The sequence below is a fragment of the Xenopus laevis genome, chromosome 8S (genome assembly GCF_017654675.1).
Source record: "Xenopus laevis strain J_2021 chromosome 8S, Xenopus_laevis_v10.1, whole genome shotgun sequence".
Taxonomy (NCBI): domain Eukaryota; kingdom Metazoa; phylum Chordata; class Amphibia; order Anura; family Pipidae; genus Xenopus; species Xenopus laevis.
In genome coordinates, this window is record NC_054386.1 from 14,239,973 (window position 1) to 14,259,514 (window position 19,542).

A 19,542-nucleotide genomic window follows, 5' to 3' on the forward strand; every position below is an offset into this window, starting at 1 on the left:
TTATCAGGGGATGCACCGAATCCAGGATTCGGCCTTTTTCAGCATGTGAACATGCTCAGTTTGCTCCCCCCCCCTCCCTTCTCTGCTGTAATCTGAACCCAGAGCCGTAAGTGAGCAGGGAGAGACTCAGGCAGGAAGTGATGTCACACCAAGCTAATACTGCAGCTGCTATCCTAAACAAACGGCTTCTAGTGCTTTTTACTCTGGTATAATAAAACATTCTACAGAATAAATATAGCATTCTAGCTTGTACTACTGCAGCTAATCTATTGGCAATAAAATGCCTCTGTAGCTTTCCTTCTCTTTTAAAGGTATGAAAATCCAAATTATGGAAAGATCGGTTATCCGGAAAACCTCTGATCCCGAGCATCCTGAATAACGGGTCCCATACTTGTAGTATTATAAACTACTGTACATGAATTCTCCTTTATTGTAAAGTGACATGCTTGGATTACTTGGTGTGAGCAGATATAAAATATCTCCTATTGTAAAATATAAGGATAATATAAGTCACCGAGGAGTTCCAAGGCTGAGTGCTTTTATACATGTCATGGAACTCCAAGGTTACTTCTAATATATAAATAAATATATATGGTGAGTAATGATGGCATTTTATTATAACAGATGACATCACTACTCACCGTTTATAACAGATGACATCACTACTCACCGTTTCTAAAGATATAATTTACAGGATATTCACGGCTCTTGTGGATTATAAAAACAATATATAAAGTTACTTGTAATTACTGCTCAGAAGGCCCAGAAATACAAATCTGACCAACTTAATAGTATTCATTCAAATCATTTCTTTTCAGTCTGTTTATTTGAAAAACAACAGTTCAATTTAATATGAAGAAACAAGAAATCTTCCGGCCTAAGCCACAATATAAATTGCATAACAAGTAAGTCTTAGTATAGAATTATTTGTTAAAAATCCACAGAACTTCTAAACCTATAAAATGTATTTACAAAACACAAAAGTTTAGCAAACAGTTCATTACTAAAGACGTTTCTTATAAATTAAATAACTTTTAATAGAAACAGTCCTCTTTTCTCCTGTCATTTGCATTGTGTTTCATGTGACCACGTTATCTTACAAATAAAGGAAAAAAAAAAAAAAAAAGCTTCAAGTATGAAAAAAGTGCATTATTGCAATATTACCTCTTCTCAAGTCGGAAAATATTTTGGGATTTAGTAAAACAGCTGTGTAAAACGTAGTAAAATGATCAGTGCCAATCACGCATCCATTAACAAAGCCCCGATATAGTCGAGAAACTCCAAAAGCAGCACCTGGGCAAGAAGACGACTGGGCAAATGTGTATGTGGTGAGCTCCAGGCTTTTTGAATCCATTTCGGGCTACTGCAATACTAACCATCTATTATCCCTCATGGGCTGCAGACACCTGCATGTTTCCAAGTTCATCTTCATCATCAAGTGTCCGTTTGAGACTGCCTACAAACAACAAAGAGAAAATGTCAAAGAATATTAAACTTTAAACTGGTCAACCAGTGGTTAATGGTAGTGTGACAACAGCCCCCCTCACAGTTACTAGCCATTGAAGCCCCGCCCATTTTGCCTCTTGTGTAGAATTACCAATGGAATTTCATCCCAGAAATAAAGAGTCACAAATTAAGTCCCAGGCTATTACTAAAGTGCAAATAAACTGAACCTAGAGGTATTTGAATTAAAGGAACAGTTCAGTGTAAAAATAAATAAAAACTGGATAAAATATTTCTAACAGTTAGCCAAATATGTAAAGTATAAAGGCTGGAGTGACTGGATGTCTAACATAATAGCCAGAACACTACTTCCTGCTTTGCAGCTCTCTAACTCTGAGTTAGTCAGCGACAATAAGGGTGGCCACATGGGACATAACTGTTCAGTGAGTCTATAATTGATCCTCAGCATTCAGCTCAGATTCAAAAGCAAACAATTATGACCCATGTGTCCCCCCCTCAAGTCTCTGATTGGTTACTGCCTGGTAACCAATAAGTGGAAACCAAGAGAGCTGTGAAGCAGGAAGTAGTGTTCTGGTTATCATGTTACACATCCAATCACTCCAGCCTTTATATATTACATTTTTGGCTAACTATATTAGAATTTTTTTTTTCTTTTGGAATTAGCCAATCTAGAACATACTAAAAACTTAAAGCTGATCCACCCCTTTATAAAAAATTTACGGTTTCAAAAAATATTCAAGCAGACACCTTTTTTGCTGCAGTTTTGCTCAAATCCAAAAATTTTGAGCGTTGATAAAACAACCCCTTGCAGTCATGTGACTTATTACGAGAGTTTATGAGTTAGAAGGTCACAGTGGGCAGAGGCGAGAGAGTGGGGAATACATTTTACAGCAATGGAACCAGTGAGTAGTGAGTGGAAGAGAAAGGAAAAGAAATATGTAAGCGCCAAACATAGGCAGAGAAGACAATGGTAATGGGAGTGTTTGTGTTATTATTGCTAATGTCTGTAGGTTTCTGATAGAGGGCACATTCAATGCCACATAAATAGCAGCTGCTTTACCAGTAGCACCAGACTGAATACATAACGGCCTTCCCAGCTGCAGAGGAGACATCATTTTGATGGTTAATTTTGCTAGATAGATGGCTTCATATTCCTAGAAGAAATAAGCACAGACCTCACCACTTTGATAAATGCACCAAATAACTGAAAGTGTCAAGTCCAGGGACATTAAAGGAGAATTCAAACCGCATAAAAAAAACCCTACCCTACGTAGACCCTCCTCCCCCACCCCCCAGCCTACCTGGTACCCGGCAACCAAAAACTGAAAGACGTGGAAGAAAACGGAAAACTACCATTCGAATGGATAGAAGAATAGGCAAAATGTCAAAGACTCAGCCAATGGTCAGCTCCAGGAAGATCAAAGACAGTCTAAAGTTACATGTGAGTAATGTTACAATTAAAAGACGCCTATGTGAAGCCAAGATATCGGCAAGAAGCCCCTGCAAAGTCCCAATGTTGAAAAAAAGACCTGCTGAAGAGGCTACAATTTGCCAAAGAACACACTAGGGCTCATTTATAAACACTGGGCAAATTTGCCCATGGGCAGTTGTCTATAGCAACCAATCAGTGATTAGCTTTTTAAAGCTAGCTGCAAGTAGCAATTTGATTGGTTGCCATGGGTTACTGCCCATGGGCAAATTTGCCAAGTGTTGATTAAAGAGACCCCATTGACTGGCCTAAAGAGAAATGGCACAACATTGTGGACTGATGAAAGCAAGATTGTTCTTTTTGGGTCTACAGTTTGTCAGCCGAGCCCCAAACATGGAATTCAAGTCACAGTACAGAGTGAAGAAAGCAAAGTCAGTGGCACAAGCATCATGATATGGGGATGTTTCTCATACTATGGTGTTGGGCCTATTTATCACATACCAGGGATCAGTTTCAATACATCAAAATACTTGAAGAGATCATGTTGCCTAATGCCGATAAGGAAATACCCTTGAAATGGGGGTTTCAACAAGACAACGACCGCAAACACACCAGTAAACGAGCAACATCTTGGCTCCAAACCAACAAGATTGATGTTATGAAGTGGCCAGTCCAATCCCTGGACCTTAATCCAATAGAAAACTTGTAGGGTGACATCAGAAATGCTGTTTGTGAGGCAAAACCAAGAAATGCAGAAGAATTGTGGAATGTAACAGGTGCCAGAAGTTGGTGGACTCCATACAACACAGATGTGCAGCAGTTCTCAGAAACACTGGTTATACAACTAAATATTAGTTCAGTGATTCAAAGGAAAACAAAATCATGTTTTAGTTTATACAGTGCGTTCCCAATGCATTTGCATGTATGGAAATAAAAGCTATTATAAGGATTTTGAGCTTTATTCACTTTTTTAAAACACACTATTATTGTGAACACAACTGTAAATTGGTTGGGGTTTAGTGCTGCACTAAATCCATATTTTTTGCATTGGGCCAAAGACCTATCTCTTCACAGAAGAATCGTCCAGATACTAACCTGAATCCAAACTTTAATAAGTATAACCAATCAAAATCAGTTTGCACTAAACACGATTCATAGTATCATAATGTTGTCCAGGTGCTCCAGCCCCAGACTCTCAGCTTAGGGAAGTGGATGATATCATAGAAGTGCATAAAGGATAGGCACACTGAAGATTCCCAAAAGCCAGGCCATCCAAAAAAGTAGCAGTAGAAAAAAAAAAAAAAAAATTATCGATACCATCATCAATGCAGCCCTATAGGTGTCATGCCTACAGGACACTTAGGGGCCGATTCACTAAGGGTCGAATTTCGAAGTTAAAAATACTTCGAAATTCGACCCTCGGATTGAAATCCTTCGACTTCGAATATCGAAGTCGAAGGATTTAGCGCTAATCCTGCGATCGATCGATCGAAGGATTTTTCGTTCAATCGAACGATTAAATCCTTCGAATCGAACGATTCGAAGGATTTTAATCCAACGATCGAAGGAAAATCCTTCGATCAAAAAATCACAGGCAAGCCTATGGGGACCTTCCCCATAGGCTAACATTGACTTCGGTAGCTTTTAGCTGCCGAAGTAGGGGGTCGAAGTTTTTTTTAAAGGGGAAGTACTTCGACTATCGAATGGTCGAATAGTCGAACGATTTTTCGTTCGATTCGTTCGATTTCGTTCGAATTCGAATGAATTTAACCAATTCGATGGTCGAAGTACCCAAAAAATACTTCGAAATTCGAAGTATTTTTCATTCGAATCCTTCACTCGAGCTTAGTGAATCAGCCCCTTAATCATAGAGCATAGGATCTTTAGTGTGCCCGTCCCTTTATGAAGTGTTCAGATTTGGCTAGACTCAACATTTCACATTTCGGCTCTTGAAATGTCCTCAGGGCAAAGAGCTGAAACGTTGAATAAACAAAATTTTTTTTGCAATACAAGACCTGAGAGCGAACTTTTTACTGGATGCACCGAATCCACTAGGCCGAACCCCCAAATCCTTCAAAAAAAAGATATGGCCATATTAGGAGTGTGAATGGGGAAAACATTTTTTACTTCCTTGTTTTGTGACAAAGTCATGGGATTTCCCTCCCTGCCCCTAATACGGCCGAAGGATTCGGCCAAATCCTGCTGAAAGGCCGAATCCCGGATTCGGTGCATTATATATATATATATATATATATATATACACATACATACATACATACATACATACATACATACATACATACATACATACATACATACATACATACATACATACATACATACATACATACATACATACATACATACATACATACATACATACATACATACATACATACATACATACATACATACATACATACATACATACATACATACATACATACATACATACATACATACATACATACATACATACATACATACATACATACATACATACATACATACATACATACATACATACAGATATGGTACCGCACTCCTGGGATTTCTTTAAAAAAATGAATACTTACATATATATAGTCTCCATAACTTACATATGTATGTGTTGGTGTATGCATGTATAGGAAATAATAAGTGAGGCTACCTGAAGCTGGTGAACAAATCCAGCGTTGGGATTAATACAGAATCTTCTCTCCTGGACATATGTAAAGGCATCCCTTGACAAAAGGGGAGAAAGGCAGTTAGATGTAGTTACATGAACACAAAGAGGTTAGTTTAGGACTCACAGATCCACTGATCCACCTGCAAACCACTGGGAGGCAGTAAATGACAAGAAGTTGATAGGACCAGAGGGAACTTGTACCAATACATATATTGTATATTAAAACCATGCAATGTCACAATGCACAAAAGTTGCCAGTCATCATCTCAATGTCACCAACAGGAATTGCCAGAAAAGCAGCAACTCCCATAGGCAGCAATAGTGATACTACATGAAAACATAACTTTTCAATTGCTGTGTGCATCCAGGCCTGGATTGGAAAGTTGTAGATTCCGGCAAATGCCAGAGCGGCTGCTGAAAGATGTCACTATTTATTGATCCTGTGGTGGGAACTGTTATGGCCTCTCTGTACTTTTACATGCCAGGAACTATTATGAATATCAGTCCAGACCTGTGTACAATAGTGTTTAGAATTAAGACGTGTTGGTCAGCTTGCAGGAAGGGTTGGGACCCTTAATATCAGCGGGGGGTGATCTGGTTGATGAGAACAGAGAAAAAGCAGAGATTCTGAACTGTTATTTTTCATCTGTCTACATAAATGAGGAACCACTTATTAAAATTAAAGTTTCCTTTTTAATAGTCCCAATTCCAGTAATACAACTCATGATGCACGGTTCATGCAAAAGGAAATTCAACAGGGACTAGAACATGTTGCTATAAACGAAGGTCAGGGGACGAAAGGTATCCATCCCAAGGTAGTTTGCGAGCTTAGCTCTCTGATTGCCAAACCTCTTTATTTAATTTTTCAGGATTCATTGAGGTCTAGCATAGTGCCGAAAGACTGACGAATTGCTAATGTGGTGCGGTTATTCAAAAAGAAATCCCGTTCTCAGCCTCAAAACTATAGGCCACTTAGTCTGTCAGTGGTAGGAAAGCTTTTCTAAGGGGCATTAAGGAATAAAGTACTTGACTTCATTGCAAATAATAATACTGTGAGTTTGTGCCAGCATGGTTTTATGTGCAATAGATCTTGCCAGACTAATTTAATGCTTTTTATGAGGTGAGCAGGGACCTCAATTCTGGGATGGCAGTGGATGTGATCTACTTAAACTAAAGCATTTGATACAGTGCCACACAGAAGGTTACTGGTTAAATTGTACTTGGTCCTTTGCTTTTCAACTTGTTTATTCATGACCTGGGCATTGAAAGTACAGTTTCTAGTTTTGCTGAAGAGGTTCACCAAACCAGAAGCCACCCCTTTAGACTAGAGGAGAAGAACTTTCATTTGAAGCAGTGTAGCTTGCTCTTCACAGTGAGGTTGTGGAATGCCCTGCCAAAATGATGTAACTGCTGATTCTGTTAATGCTTTTAAGAGTTGTTTGGATGATTTCTTGGACAAGCATAATATCCAAGACTATTGTGATAGTAAAATCTTCAGTTAGTATAGATATGGGTATATATAGTTTATGTGAGTATAAGGAGGGGTCAGTGTAAGTGTATGAATGTATGGATGCTGGGTTTCATTTGGAGGGGTTGAACTTGATGGACTTGGTCTTTTTTCAACCCAATTTAACTATGTAACCATGTATGGAAAATAACTTAGGGAGACCCAATAGGGAAAAAAGGTACTATTAAACTTACCTGTATTTTATTCCAAATGTCTCCATAATATAAGCAATTACTAAGGCAGCGCTTCTAGAGATCCCTGCATTGCCGTGGATAAGGACCTTTCCTGCACAAAACAGACATAACGTGAATTCATGCAGTCACAACACATGCACTAAAAGTAACAATACTGTGGATACTGGATACAGTCACCAGATATATAGGCACAAACTGACAATGGGCTCAGTCTGGGGGGCATAGTTTTTCTTTAACAGTTGGACGGCCACCTAGTTATATGTTGTGTACACACATTTATTACAAGTTATAACAACAAATCAAATACAATTCTTTCTGCACACCATCTTTTTAATCAGTTAATTTTATAATGTGATCAGGTATCCCGTTTATGCCTGTTCTACACTGTTGTAGCTAAGCTTGTTAGTATGAATGAGAGTCTCTGACAAAACACCACAGACCATACTAAAAAATATTTCAATACAAAAGTGGTGCTGCAACACGTTTCAAAGTATTGTGCAAATCAGGTGTTAAATACAAAGTTTACATACCAGTGTTAATTTCCATATTATATACATGCCACCCAGCATTAACAGTATACAAGTCAGATAGTGGACACTTCAGGCAAGGGAATCACCCCAATATTTTGGCAACATTTTTTGTCAAGGAGTGGGAGGCACAATAAAGTCTATGGGAGACAAATTTTGACGTGCAAAATTTGGAGTCTATGGGCATCTTTTCGCGGGAAAAACTGCCGATAACTTTCGCTCATCACTAATCACGAGGCCGTACAACTCAACAGAATACTTTGCTAGGTAAATAAATTCCAAATGTATTTGGACTTCAGGAGGGTATAATATATCCTTTACCCTTTGATTCGGTTCCGGATTCAGCCTTTTTGCAGCAGGATTCAGATTCGGCCGAACCTAATCCGAATCCTAATTTGCATATGTAAACTAGGGCCAGGTAGGGAAATCACGTCACAAAAGAAGATTCCCCCCCCCCCCATTTCCCTTCCGTGTATATGCAAATTAGGATTCGGTTCATTTTTTGGACCGAACCATTCACCAAGGATTCAGGGATTCGGCTGAATCCCAAATAGTGGATTCTGTGCATCCCTACCGTTTGTTACGAATAGTTTTTTTTTTTGCATAATAACAGAGCTACTGATAACCATTGTGCTCGTTTCTATAAGTACTGTAGAAGAAGCAGTAAACTAATTTGGACATTACCTCCAGTTTGTAAACATCCATCAATAAATTCCTTGGACTGTATATAGGGAAAAAAATAAAAGGGTAAAATGATCATTTAGAAAAATGATTTGATGCCTATGGATTTATAGTTATTAGTTACCAGGCAGGAACAGATCAGTGACGTGAGGGGGTGGGGGCCACATGGGTCATAACGGTTTGCTTTCGACTCTGAGCTGAATGCGGAGGATCAATTGCAAACTTTTGAACAGTTATGTTATTAACAAATCTCAGTAATAAAATAAGAACCAAGGTTTTACTGTGACTGTATTAACTGATAATAGTCAAGATGAAGCTGGGGTGAATCCGAAGAAAAACAACAAACAAAATTACCGTTAGGAAAAAGCGAATTATGTTTTCAACTGGATTATCTGCAATGTCCAGCACTAAGTACCTGGCAACAGAAAAGGAACAAAGATGTAGCATTTGCTTGGGCTCCTCATACAGTTCCTAACCAATGAAATACATTAGAAATTGTTGGTCAAAATTTAAAGTCTCACAACTCAAACTGTAGTTTAAAAGAGAACTACACTCAAATAATAAAGTGTTGAGCTTAAAGGGGTTGTTCAATTTCAAACACTTTTTAGCTGTTTGTTCACCATAAAAAAAAAAAATTCAATACATTTTTTCAATTGCTTTCCATCTTTTATTTTTTTACAGTTTTCCCAAAATTTAAGTTTAAAGTTGAATGTTTGTGTCTCTGGTGTTTGAGTCTGGCAGCTCAGTCATTCAGGTGCAGATTCTGAACTGTTATAATTTTGCAGCATTAGTTGATCCATTTCTCAGCAGCATCTCTGGAGTATTAGCAACTATTGTATCAATTCGAACAGCTGCTGAACCAAATCCTAATTTACATATGCTAATTAGGGGTTGGAAGGGGAAACGTTTTTTACTTCCTTGTTTTGTGACAAAAAGGATTTGGTTCGGCCGGGCAGAAGGATTCGGCTGAATCCTGCTGAAAAAAGGCTGAATCCCGAACCGAATCCTTGATTCGGTGTATCCCTACTCTGAAGTAAAATACAAGAGCGAAGCACTCATGGAATGGAGTATTTACTGGAGGAGAGATAACTCCTTATATATTGTTTCAATAGTCAGAACAAGCTGAATCAACGGTTGTGTAGGAGCAGGCACTCAATGAGAAGTCCTCCAAAAAAGTGTGTATCAAAATTCAAGTATAAATGTATTCATGTACAAAAAGAGGTAGCCTTACACGATTTGTGTTAAGCAGTAATGGGACCGGTTATCCAGAATAGGCGGGGCCTAGGGTTTTCGTGATAAGGATCTTTCTGTAATTTGGATCTTCATACTTAAAGGGAAGCTGACACCAAAAAAAAATCTTTTAAAAAAAAAAAACGATTCTTGAAGTTACCTATAGGTCATGCTGACTGTTTTCTCCTTAAAGCTTTTTTTCACTTCATAAATTCAATTCTGCATCCGACTGTGGCAGCCAGACTCCTGCTTCCTGTCAGAATGTGAGCTTATGATGTCACGAAGGGGGAGGGGCTTCCCCTCCTTTTGCTATCTCTCTCTGGCGTCTGTGAGCTGTGTGTGCTTTAGTAACTGATTTGCTAAGTACTGTAACTTGGTCATCATTTATATAGTTTGTTTATTATATAATGAAGTATAAATGCATATTCATTTTCTTTCTCACAGTGTCACACTGTTTCTGTATGAAGCAATTGATTTTGTTGGCGCTGTGATATCACATTCTTACACGCGTGTTCGTCCCTGTGTTGCAATAAAGTTCATTGAAGAAAAAGTATGGGTATGGGCTGCTTTCCAATTTGTTGGGAGTCGCAGGCTTCTCCCATTCAGTTTATGAACAGAATTAGAACTTGGTCAGTAGATTCTGGGTAAAGATGGACGCGCCGGAGCAGCAGGACAGTAAGGACTCTGTGGAATTGTTGGAGCAAGTGGAGCTGCACATTGATAATGTGAGGAGATAGTAGTTCAGTCTGGTTCATTGCTATAATGAATGGAGATTGTGGGCGCCCTTGTTGGGACGAGACAGAGGGGGGAAACAGGAGTAGCGGAGGGAGTCAGTGGAGTGGGACAGCAGTGTGGAGAATCTGAGGAAAAAAAAACCAAAGGGCTGCTGCAAAGGGCTCTCTCTCCCTCACGCTGCCCCCTCTTTGTAACTCCAGTCTCTGTATGTAAGAAGAAAGGTGGGAGTATTTTGGAGCAGGCAGCAACAGACAGTGTCGCCTATCGAGTTACAAAGAGGGGGGCAGCATTTCTAATAAACTTAAGGTATGAAGATCCAAATTACGGAAAGACCCGTTATACAGAAAGGCCTGGGTCCCAAGGACTCTGGATATTAGGTCCAATATCTGTACAAGAAAACATTTCTTATTTGATCTTTACACACCTGTTTTTTAAAGTTAAAGTTTTTTTAATTTGTCTAATTACATTTGAGCACCTGAAATGAAGCGATTGTGTTAAAAAAAGGCTTTAGTTCCTCACAATCTTTTTGTTCAACCCACTGACTGAATTAAAGCTGAAAGTCTGCAGTTCAACTGCATCTTAGTTTTTCATTTAAAATTCATTGTGATAATGTACAGAACCAAAATTAGAAAAAAAAAGTTCTCTGTCCAAAGATTTATGGGCCTAACTAGATTTTTTATTTTGGATCTATATTAATTGTCCCTGTTTGTTGCATGTAATCCAAAAGGGCTTGCAATTATTTATTGAAACCTAACGGTTCTGTTTAGCCGACTTGTTATGTCCTTAAAGGAAGCATATTAAATCTCTGCACCCATAAAAATGTTTTTCTTTTGCAATTAGTAGTGATAAATGACCATTAAGGAAGGACAGCTTCAGCATTGGTCATGCCGGACCCTACTTTCCAAATACCTTCAAATAAAATCAGTGCTGCTCTAGGGAATGAGTGTTGTCTAGGCATGCATAGTAGTGAAGAACGCAGCCCTGTTCTAATACAGAAAAATTATACCCCTAGATGATCTTGGCATAGTGCTTTGGTTAAGTGATAACTAGCTATAACAATAAATTAACTGATTTCTGCTCAATTTAAGTATTTGGAAATCTGCTTCATTGCATTTTAAAGGTAAACAGGAATGTTGTACCACAATAGTTGAACTTTGCAAAATGTAAATCCCATTTAAATTTAAAATACAAACAATGTATATAGGAAACTTGCATATATAGATTTTTTTTAATTACCAGGGTAGAAACTTGCTAAAGAAACTAACATCCTGCAGCCTTTTCTACTTTGTTGAAATACTGAACACTGAAGCCAAGGCCTAACAATATATTCCATATGACACTTCATGAACAAACTTACCTAAATAACTGCTGAAAGTTTGGTTTAATAAAATTGGCTTCAATGTTTTGTCTGATGCAGATGACATGAGTTATGCCACATTTCTGAAGTACGGAGAGCTGGAAAAGAAAGAAATCCCCTTTAAACACACCATTAGAGAGACCTCAAACAATACGAGATTCAGTCAGACATACAAATCAGGCATTTGAGACAGCTATAACAGAGTTTTGGCTTCTCCCTTTCATACCTTGCTTTTCATTGCTGCTGAATATGGACCCAAAAATAAGCCAGGTAAAATTTCCTTAAAAAGAAAAAAAGTTGAAGAATGAGAACATGAGAATAGCTTTAATAGGGCAATTTTTAAAATTAAGTTAGATCCAATTTAATGTTGTAGCTGGTCTCCAACAACGGCATTTAGGATCCAAGACACATTCTAAGTGCCTGCTGCTGCAATAACATTGGAAGAACGATATATTATAGCTGCAAGGGACCAAGTACAGACCCCTGCAGTAATCCACAAACAGGCCACCCCTTCAGACTAGAGGAAAATAACTTTCATTTGAAGCAAAGTAGGTGGTTCTTCACAGTGAGGACAGTGAGGTTGTGGAATGCACTGCCGGGTGATTATGTGATGCGGATTCTGTTAATGCCTTTAAGAGTGGCTTGGATGATTTCTTGGACAAGCATAATATCCAAGGCTATGGTGATACTAAAATCTACAATTAATATAGCTATTGGTATATATATTCTATGTGAGTGGATGGCCGAGTTGGTATGTTTGGAAGTTGGGTTTCATTTGGAGGGGTTGAATTGTGCTTAAAGGAGAAGGAAAGATTAAAACTAAGTAAGTCTTATCAGAAAGGTCCACCTAAATATACCAGTAAACCCTCAAAGTAATGTTGCTCTGAGTCCCCTGTCAAAAGAAACACTGCATTTCTTTCCTTCTATTGTGTACACATGGGCTTCTGTATCAGACTTCCTGCCTTCAGCTTAAACCTCCTTGCCCTGGGCGTGAGCATGCTCAGTTTGCTCCTCTTCCCCCCATCCTCCCTTCTCTGATGTAATCTGAGCCCAGAGTTATGAGTGAGCAGGGAGAGACTCAGGCAGGAAGTGATGTTACACCAAGCTAATATGGCAGCTGCTATCCTAAACAGACTGCTTCTATAGCTTTTTACTCAGGTATGGTAAAACATTTACAGAATAAATATAGCATTCTAGCTTGCACTATTGCAGCTAATCTATTGGCAATAAAATGCCTCCGTAGCTTTCCTTCTCCTTTAAGGGCATGCATGAACATGCTGGACAGGCCAAGTTATTGGTATCTATACTTTCATGGCTAAAGGAAACATTACATAGACACTGCTCAACTTTACTTTGCTTCAAACAGAACAATAGCCAAGATGATGTTGGAGAAGAATGAGGAAAGACATCAGCAACAGGGGGGTAAGAGATGCAATGCCATCTGCACATTGGTATGACAGGCAGAAGTGTGTGTGTGTGTGTGTGTGTGTGTGTGTGTGTGTGTGTGTGTGTGTGTGTGTTTCCAGCATGTGCACTTTATTATATGCTCCTCTCCAAACTACAACAATTCAAGAAATTCCGATAATTTTGTATACATCTTTGTTCATTGTTATATACCTCTCCTTTTACATGGAGACCCTAGAATTATTTATGCTCAGGACTTCTTTCACTCCTTCACCTCTTTTCTAACTCAGTAGAGATTGGGGTAGATCTTCTCTTGCCCAATACCAATAAAAAAACATTTTCTTTACCATTATTCCTACATTAGGTTGATTTTGTCCCTTATTTCAAATCCTACTTTGATTGTGTACTTTTACAATGTACATTCATTTTCTATTTTTAGCAGTTTGATACACATTATACACTGCCAATACCAGGCTGGTGACAACCTAGAAACGGCAACTCTAGGTAGAGTCCTGCAGCGGGTAGTGTACCTGCAGGTTAACCACAAAAACCTGCGGTACCCTGCGAGGTGCGGTTAGTAAGCTCCGGGTGCGGGTATAGACGCTGGTCGGCTTCTCAATAGCAAGTTTTGCTCCTTTTTTCTGATCACGCCTACTTCCGATGATGTCACTTCCGGTTTACAATGACAGCACTTCCTGATTATCAGCGGGTCGCACTTGCGGATAAGGTACTTGCAGGTCTGGTCAGGTAGGGGGGTCCAAGCGGGTAAGAATGTGGGTTGCGGAGTGCAAGTACAGGTCGGGTAAGTGAATTAAGTGAAAAATAGGGTCACTGACACTCCTGGTCTTCAAGAGAGCTGCTGAGCTGAATGAAGCCTTCCTAGCAGAAAAGTCTAAAATTTTAAATCTTAGAAAGCACTATTAAAATTAAGTAAAATGCAAAAGTGCTCAGAGAAGCACCATGAATCTGCACCACTTCACCCCTATAGTTTCTCCCTTCTGTCCCCTTACCGCAAAGGTTTGAAGCACAATATATTACTCTAAATGAAGCCCCATGCCATTATGCTTAATCAGGGACTAATTTTTTCTGGACCTTGTGTTAAATGAACCCATAACTCTTTCCAAACTCCTCTGTACCTTTTCTAGAATATATAGCACTGCAACATTTTTATTTAAAATTACCAAAGAAGTAGTGATGTGTGGGTTGGGATTACCACGACCCGGACCCGACCCTAACCCACCCTCCCTTAGCGGGCGCAGCATCTATAGAAGACAAACCGGAAGTCGGAAGCCGGCATTTGACAGTGGCGGGCAGGGACAACAGGAGAAGAGCTAAACCCACACCCGTGTGCGAAGTTGGCCCAAACCCGCCCGAGCCGCAGGTATCCTCATCACTACAATGAGGATTTTATGTATTCTAACAAGCTAACAAACAAATGCATAAGGAACAGTAAAATGTTTTCTTTCAAGTATGAAAATGATTTGCAATTTTCCTCAGTCATATTTCTATTCATATTAGTGACAGCAGCCTTAATACTGTCTTGCACCTAAAGTAAATCTCCCCATAGACGCGACGATTCTTCTTGCCGAACGACCGATTTTAGGGAAGTCCCAACCAATCCTTCGAAATTACCGTGCGGTTAGTGGGATTCGAACGATCGTACATTTTACGATTTTTCGTCTGAAATCTGTCAGGAAATCGATCGGCCATGCCAAAAAATCTTTGTCGGCCCCAGTGCAATCTATCTATGTCTGCAGGGCCAAGCAGGCAGCTCCCCTTTGTTTTCCTGGCAAATTGGTCTTTTTAGTCGATGGTAAATTTGTACGATCGTTCTGAGAAGATCGTGGTCTCACGATGAGGATCTGATCTTTTAAAAATCTCAACATCTATGGCCAGCTTAACACAATATATAATATGTAATGTTGGAATGCTTTTGGCACTTACGACAAATATGATCGAAGAAGCATATCAATAATGAGGGAAACAAAAATCTTTGCAAAAAGGTTCAAGAATCTGACCAATATTTTATTGATATTCTGTGAAAAGTTAACCATACCTGCATTTCCCTTCTCATTGGATAGGTCCAGTCCTTTGGGGGAAAAAAACAGCATGTCAATTGAATTGCAATGAAATTAGAACTATATGTTTTTTTAATAATGTGACCCACAGTATAGTCTCTGGAAACACCGGCAGTACAGGTATAGAACCTATTATCCAGAATGCTTGGGAACTGGGGATCCTTTATCCAGATCTCCGTAATTTGGATCTTCATACCTTAAGTCTACTAGAAAATATAGACATTAAAAAAAATCCTATAGGCTGGTTTTGCTTCCAATAACTATTAATTATATCGTAGTTTAGATCAGGTACAGTGTATTGTTTTATTATTAAAGAGAAAAAGGGAAATCACTTTAAAAATTTGGATTAAAAATTAACTTTGGTTGGACACAATGACAATTTCTGAGAAACGCCACGTAGAATCTAAAAAGTGAACCCTGCAGCTAGGATTCTAGAACATAACATTTAGAAAGCCTACACCAAATCAACCCATGCAGTAACCAAACCATTGGACTCAAATGAAACACAATATTGGGCTATATGAATAGACTTACTCTAGGATGTTCATAGCCATTAATTAGTCAGTTTTATTTTTTCAAAAAAAATTATGCCTGCACACTCTTTTGATGGATGGGGAGTATAGATCAACTTTTTGAACATAAAATGTATACTGATGACATATACCTATGAATTTGGTATGCCTTCATAGCCTTCTAAATATACGAGGATCTAGACACTACAAAATGACAATTCCAGAAAGTCTTCTAAAGAACTAAACTACCAAATTGCAACTCTTTTATGATTCATTTTCTAAAAATTAAATCAAGACATGCCATCTAGAGTATTTAATAATGCTATGAGATATAAATATTCACAAAACCACATATACATAGGATAAACCACCCTTCTAGAGACCCAAAAATTAAAATGGTATATGATTTTTTACAGCTGCTAAATATTGTAGTTAGCTATATGTTTTATGAACTCAAAAAGATAAACTGTTTCAAGCCAAATTGTAAATGTTTTTGTTTCCAAAAAGTCTAAAGATCAACTCCCAATTTACTCTTCTCCAACATGTTGTATACAAACATTAAGACAATATTCATTAATATAAATGACACAGGTCAAATAATAAAAACAACACATACAATTTTCTATGGCTTTGGCCCCTGCAAAAGCCCTTAATCATAAGGTAACCCCATGAAAACGATATATATCTTAGATATATACGGGTTTAAACGGGGATATATACAGGACGTTTAAACGGGTGCCTGTGTCTACGTACAAAATGAGCTAACTGCAAATCCTTTCTAAATGTAGTGGGTTTACAAAATTTCCAAATATTGACTAAAAGCTGCATTTTTTTCATTATAGTTTCTCACAATAGCTCTTGAGTAAAAACACCAATTATCAATATAAACGTCAAGTTTCTTCTGAGAAATAGGATTACTCAAGTAATACGATTACTGTCATGACCCTGAAAGAACAAACATTTTGGCCCCTCCAAATTAAACAAAGTATGTTTTAGGCATCACAAAGATCCCTAAAACCTACACATTTACATAGATGATCGCCTGATGTGTTCAAAATGGGTAACGAAGCCTTTATATAAAAGTCCCAATAAAATCACATAAAATGGAATTCAAAACTTACAAAAACCTCACACAATTTACAAATGTATGTAAGCAATATGGTTTTTTGGGGGGTAGCATGACAATGTGATGTCTAAGAGCTACGGACTATAATGATACCACTTACTGACAAGGAACCAAAAATGTGTTGTTTCTAGATACATGCATAATATTGCATTAAAATTTAAATTTCAGCAACACACACATAGTGCATTTATGTGTGGCAAAAGGCAGAAGAAATGTGTTTTTTTTTTAAATATTTCTAAAACATTAATTCAACATTTTTAATTAAAAAGAAAAGTACACCACCCTGTATGTTTCCAAACTATTTATTTTTCACTTTTTTTTTTAATAAAAAAAATTAAACATTTTTTTCCTGGATCATCTCTCTCCTACATCAATTGCACCAATACCATCAATTCACAACTGTCTCACTCTATGCAATTTCAAAGTGCATGTGCTTTCCTATACTTAATTTACCAATTAAAAAAAAAATTTTTTTTTAAAAAAAGTCAAAAATAAATAATAGTTTGGAGACATACGGGGTGGTGTCCTTTTCTTTTTTAATTTTTAGTAAATAAAAATTTCAATCAATTGGTTGTTTCACCCCGTTTTCTCTTCAAATGAAAAAAGTTCTGTGCGGTATACAAAAAAAAAATTAATTAAATTGCCACTCTGCAACATTTTACCTTATAAACAGCTAAAGAAAAACCATGATAAATATTAATGCAATGAGTATTCTGCATATTTATTACCAAACTATTCAGATGATCCCTAAAACATGAAAAAGGCATATGATATTTCATTGCTAACACTTCTGCCCCTCCTCCAACTACAATATTATACATTAAATGGTTAAATATTGTGTCCAGATCGTTTCATTTTGATCAAAAACTAACCAAAATGAACCACTTTCCATCCTTAAAAGGAAAGGATTGCGAAAATGAAAATGTAATATTAGTTCACTATATTGAAATAAGAAACTTTCTAAATAAAATCAATTAAAGGGGAACTCCAAAAAAATTTAGCTTTTTGAAAAGTAAACACAATTTCAAGCAACTTTGCAATATACATCATTTAAAAAATATGCAGACTTTTCATGATTATTATTGGTTTCTAACAGTTCCCTAAGCCTAGCCCCAGCTCTCCTGCGGTTCTTTCTGACTACTTTGCTGAGATACCTGACTACTGTTACTTTGTATCAACAGCCATCTGTCCTGGATGTGTAACATAATAGCCAGAACACTATTTCCTGCTTTTCAGCTAACTGAGTTAGTCAGTGACTTGAAGGGGGGCCACATGGTACATTTCTGTTCAGTGAGTTTGTAATTGATCCTCAGCATTCAGCTCAGATTCAAAAGCAACAGATTTGACCCATGTGCCCCCCCCCAAGTCTCTGATTGGTTACTGCTGGTAACCAGGGGAAGTCAGTGTAAACCAAGAGAGCTGAAAAGCAGGAAGTAGTGTTCTGGCTATTTTGTTAGACATCCAGTCACTCCAGCCTTTATACATTATGTTTTTGGCTAACTAACTATATTAGACATTTTTTTATTTTGCACAGCCTATTTACCCAGTTTTTATTTTCACACTTAACAAGCCTTGCATCATCTCAGAATCTCGTTTGTGCACCAGAACGGGGGACCCGATGTCCATTCCCACTCACTGGTTACACAATTAAATGGTGATGAGAACGGGGGGAATGTGAGGAGAGCAGCGACACCTAGAAATTGCTTAATGGAAAGTGAAAGTAATTGTCTGCCCCTAAGGCATAGAGGAGGAGCAGACAATATTTGATTGACAGCTGAGATTTTAAAATGAGTTTACAGCTATGAATGTTTTAATAAAAAAGAAAAAAGAATTTGGGTTTCATGTTTAATTTGAAATGGACTTTTATTATACAGCCTTGTGTGTCTGGGTGACAGGTCCCCTTTAAATACAATTGTTTCCTTTAACTTCCACGTGGCTTTGTTGTCAGCCAGGAATAGCACAGAATATAAATCGCACAGAATATAAATCGCACAGAACATCTGAAGGGGACAGTGTAGGAGATTGATTCGTAAACAGCAGCATGTGAGCTGAATTACTGAATAGGCTGAACTGTAACAAGACTAGAGGAGAAGCCTAGTGATGGCTGTAGTTGTATACAGGGTGATTTAGGGCAGCACAGAGCAGACACACCCGCTTCCCCAGACTCTGCAGCACAACAAACACTGGAGCTGCGAGTACTACAGGTTGCTGCTGTACAACCGCTCGGAGCCTCGATTCGGAAACCATTACACAAATAGGGAAATGCCCTGCAGTGCCCTATTGTCAGTCCCTCCCCCGCTGGCACACTATCTGGCACACTATCAGGCACACTATCTGGCACACTAATAACAGGCCCTTACTCACCTCAGCTTCTTCCTTGCACAGGGGCAGAGAAGGAAACTGTAACTTCACGTCCTCCATTCTCAGCGGCCTCGGTGCTTTGAGGGCTTTGGTGTAGCGAGTGGTTTAATGTGACAGACCGAACGCGAGAACTAGACCGGCAGTAGGATCACACACTGTTGCCCCCGGCGCCATGCTGCAGCCTACAAACCGACGCGCGTGCAAAGCTCCTGGAGGCGGGAGCGCGCACGTATTGTATCTCTTGCGCGAGCCTCTACGTCTCTACAGTC

General features: G+C 38.4%; 1 protein-coding gene across 4 annotated transcripts; it reads right to left on the reverse strand.

Annotated features, from left to right (window-relative positions):
* Window positions 1–807: 807 nt before the first annotated feature.
* styx.S (serine/threonine/tyrosine interacting protein S homeolog) lies at window positions 808–19,542 on the reverse strand. Of its 4 annotated transcripts, NM_001094995.1 has the most exon segments (10): window positions 808–1,456; window positions 2,525–2,618; window positions 5,544–5,616; window positions 7,263–7,353; window positions 8,474–8,510; window positions 8,825–8,885; window positions 11,793–11,890; window positions 12,019–12,072; window positions 15,253–15,285; window positions 19,277–19,463. In NM_001094995.1, coding segments are annotated over 10 exon segments (672 nt in total). In that variant the 5' UTR covers window positions 19,334–19,463; the 3' UTR covers window positions 808–1,382.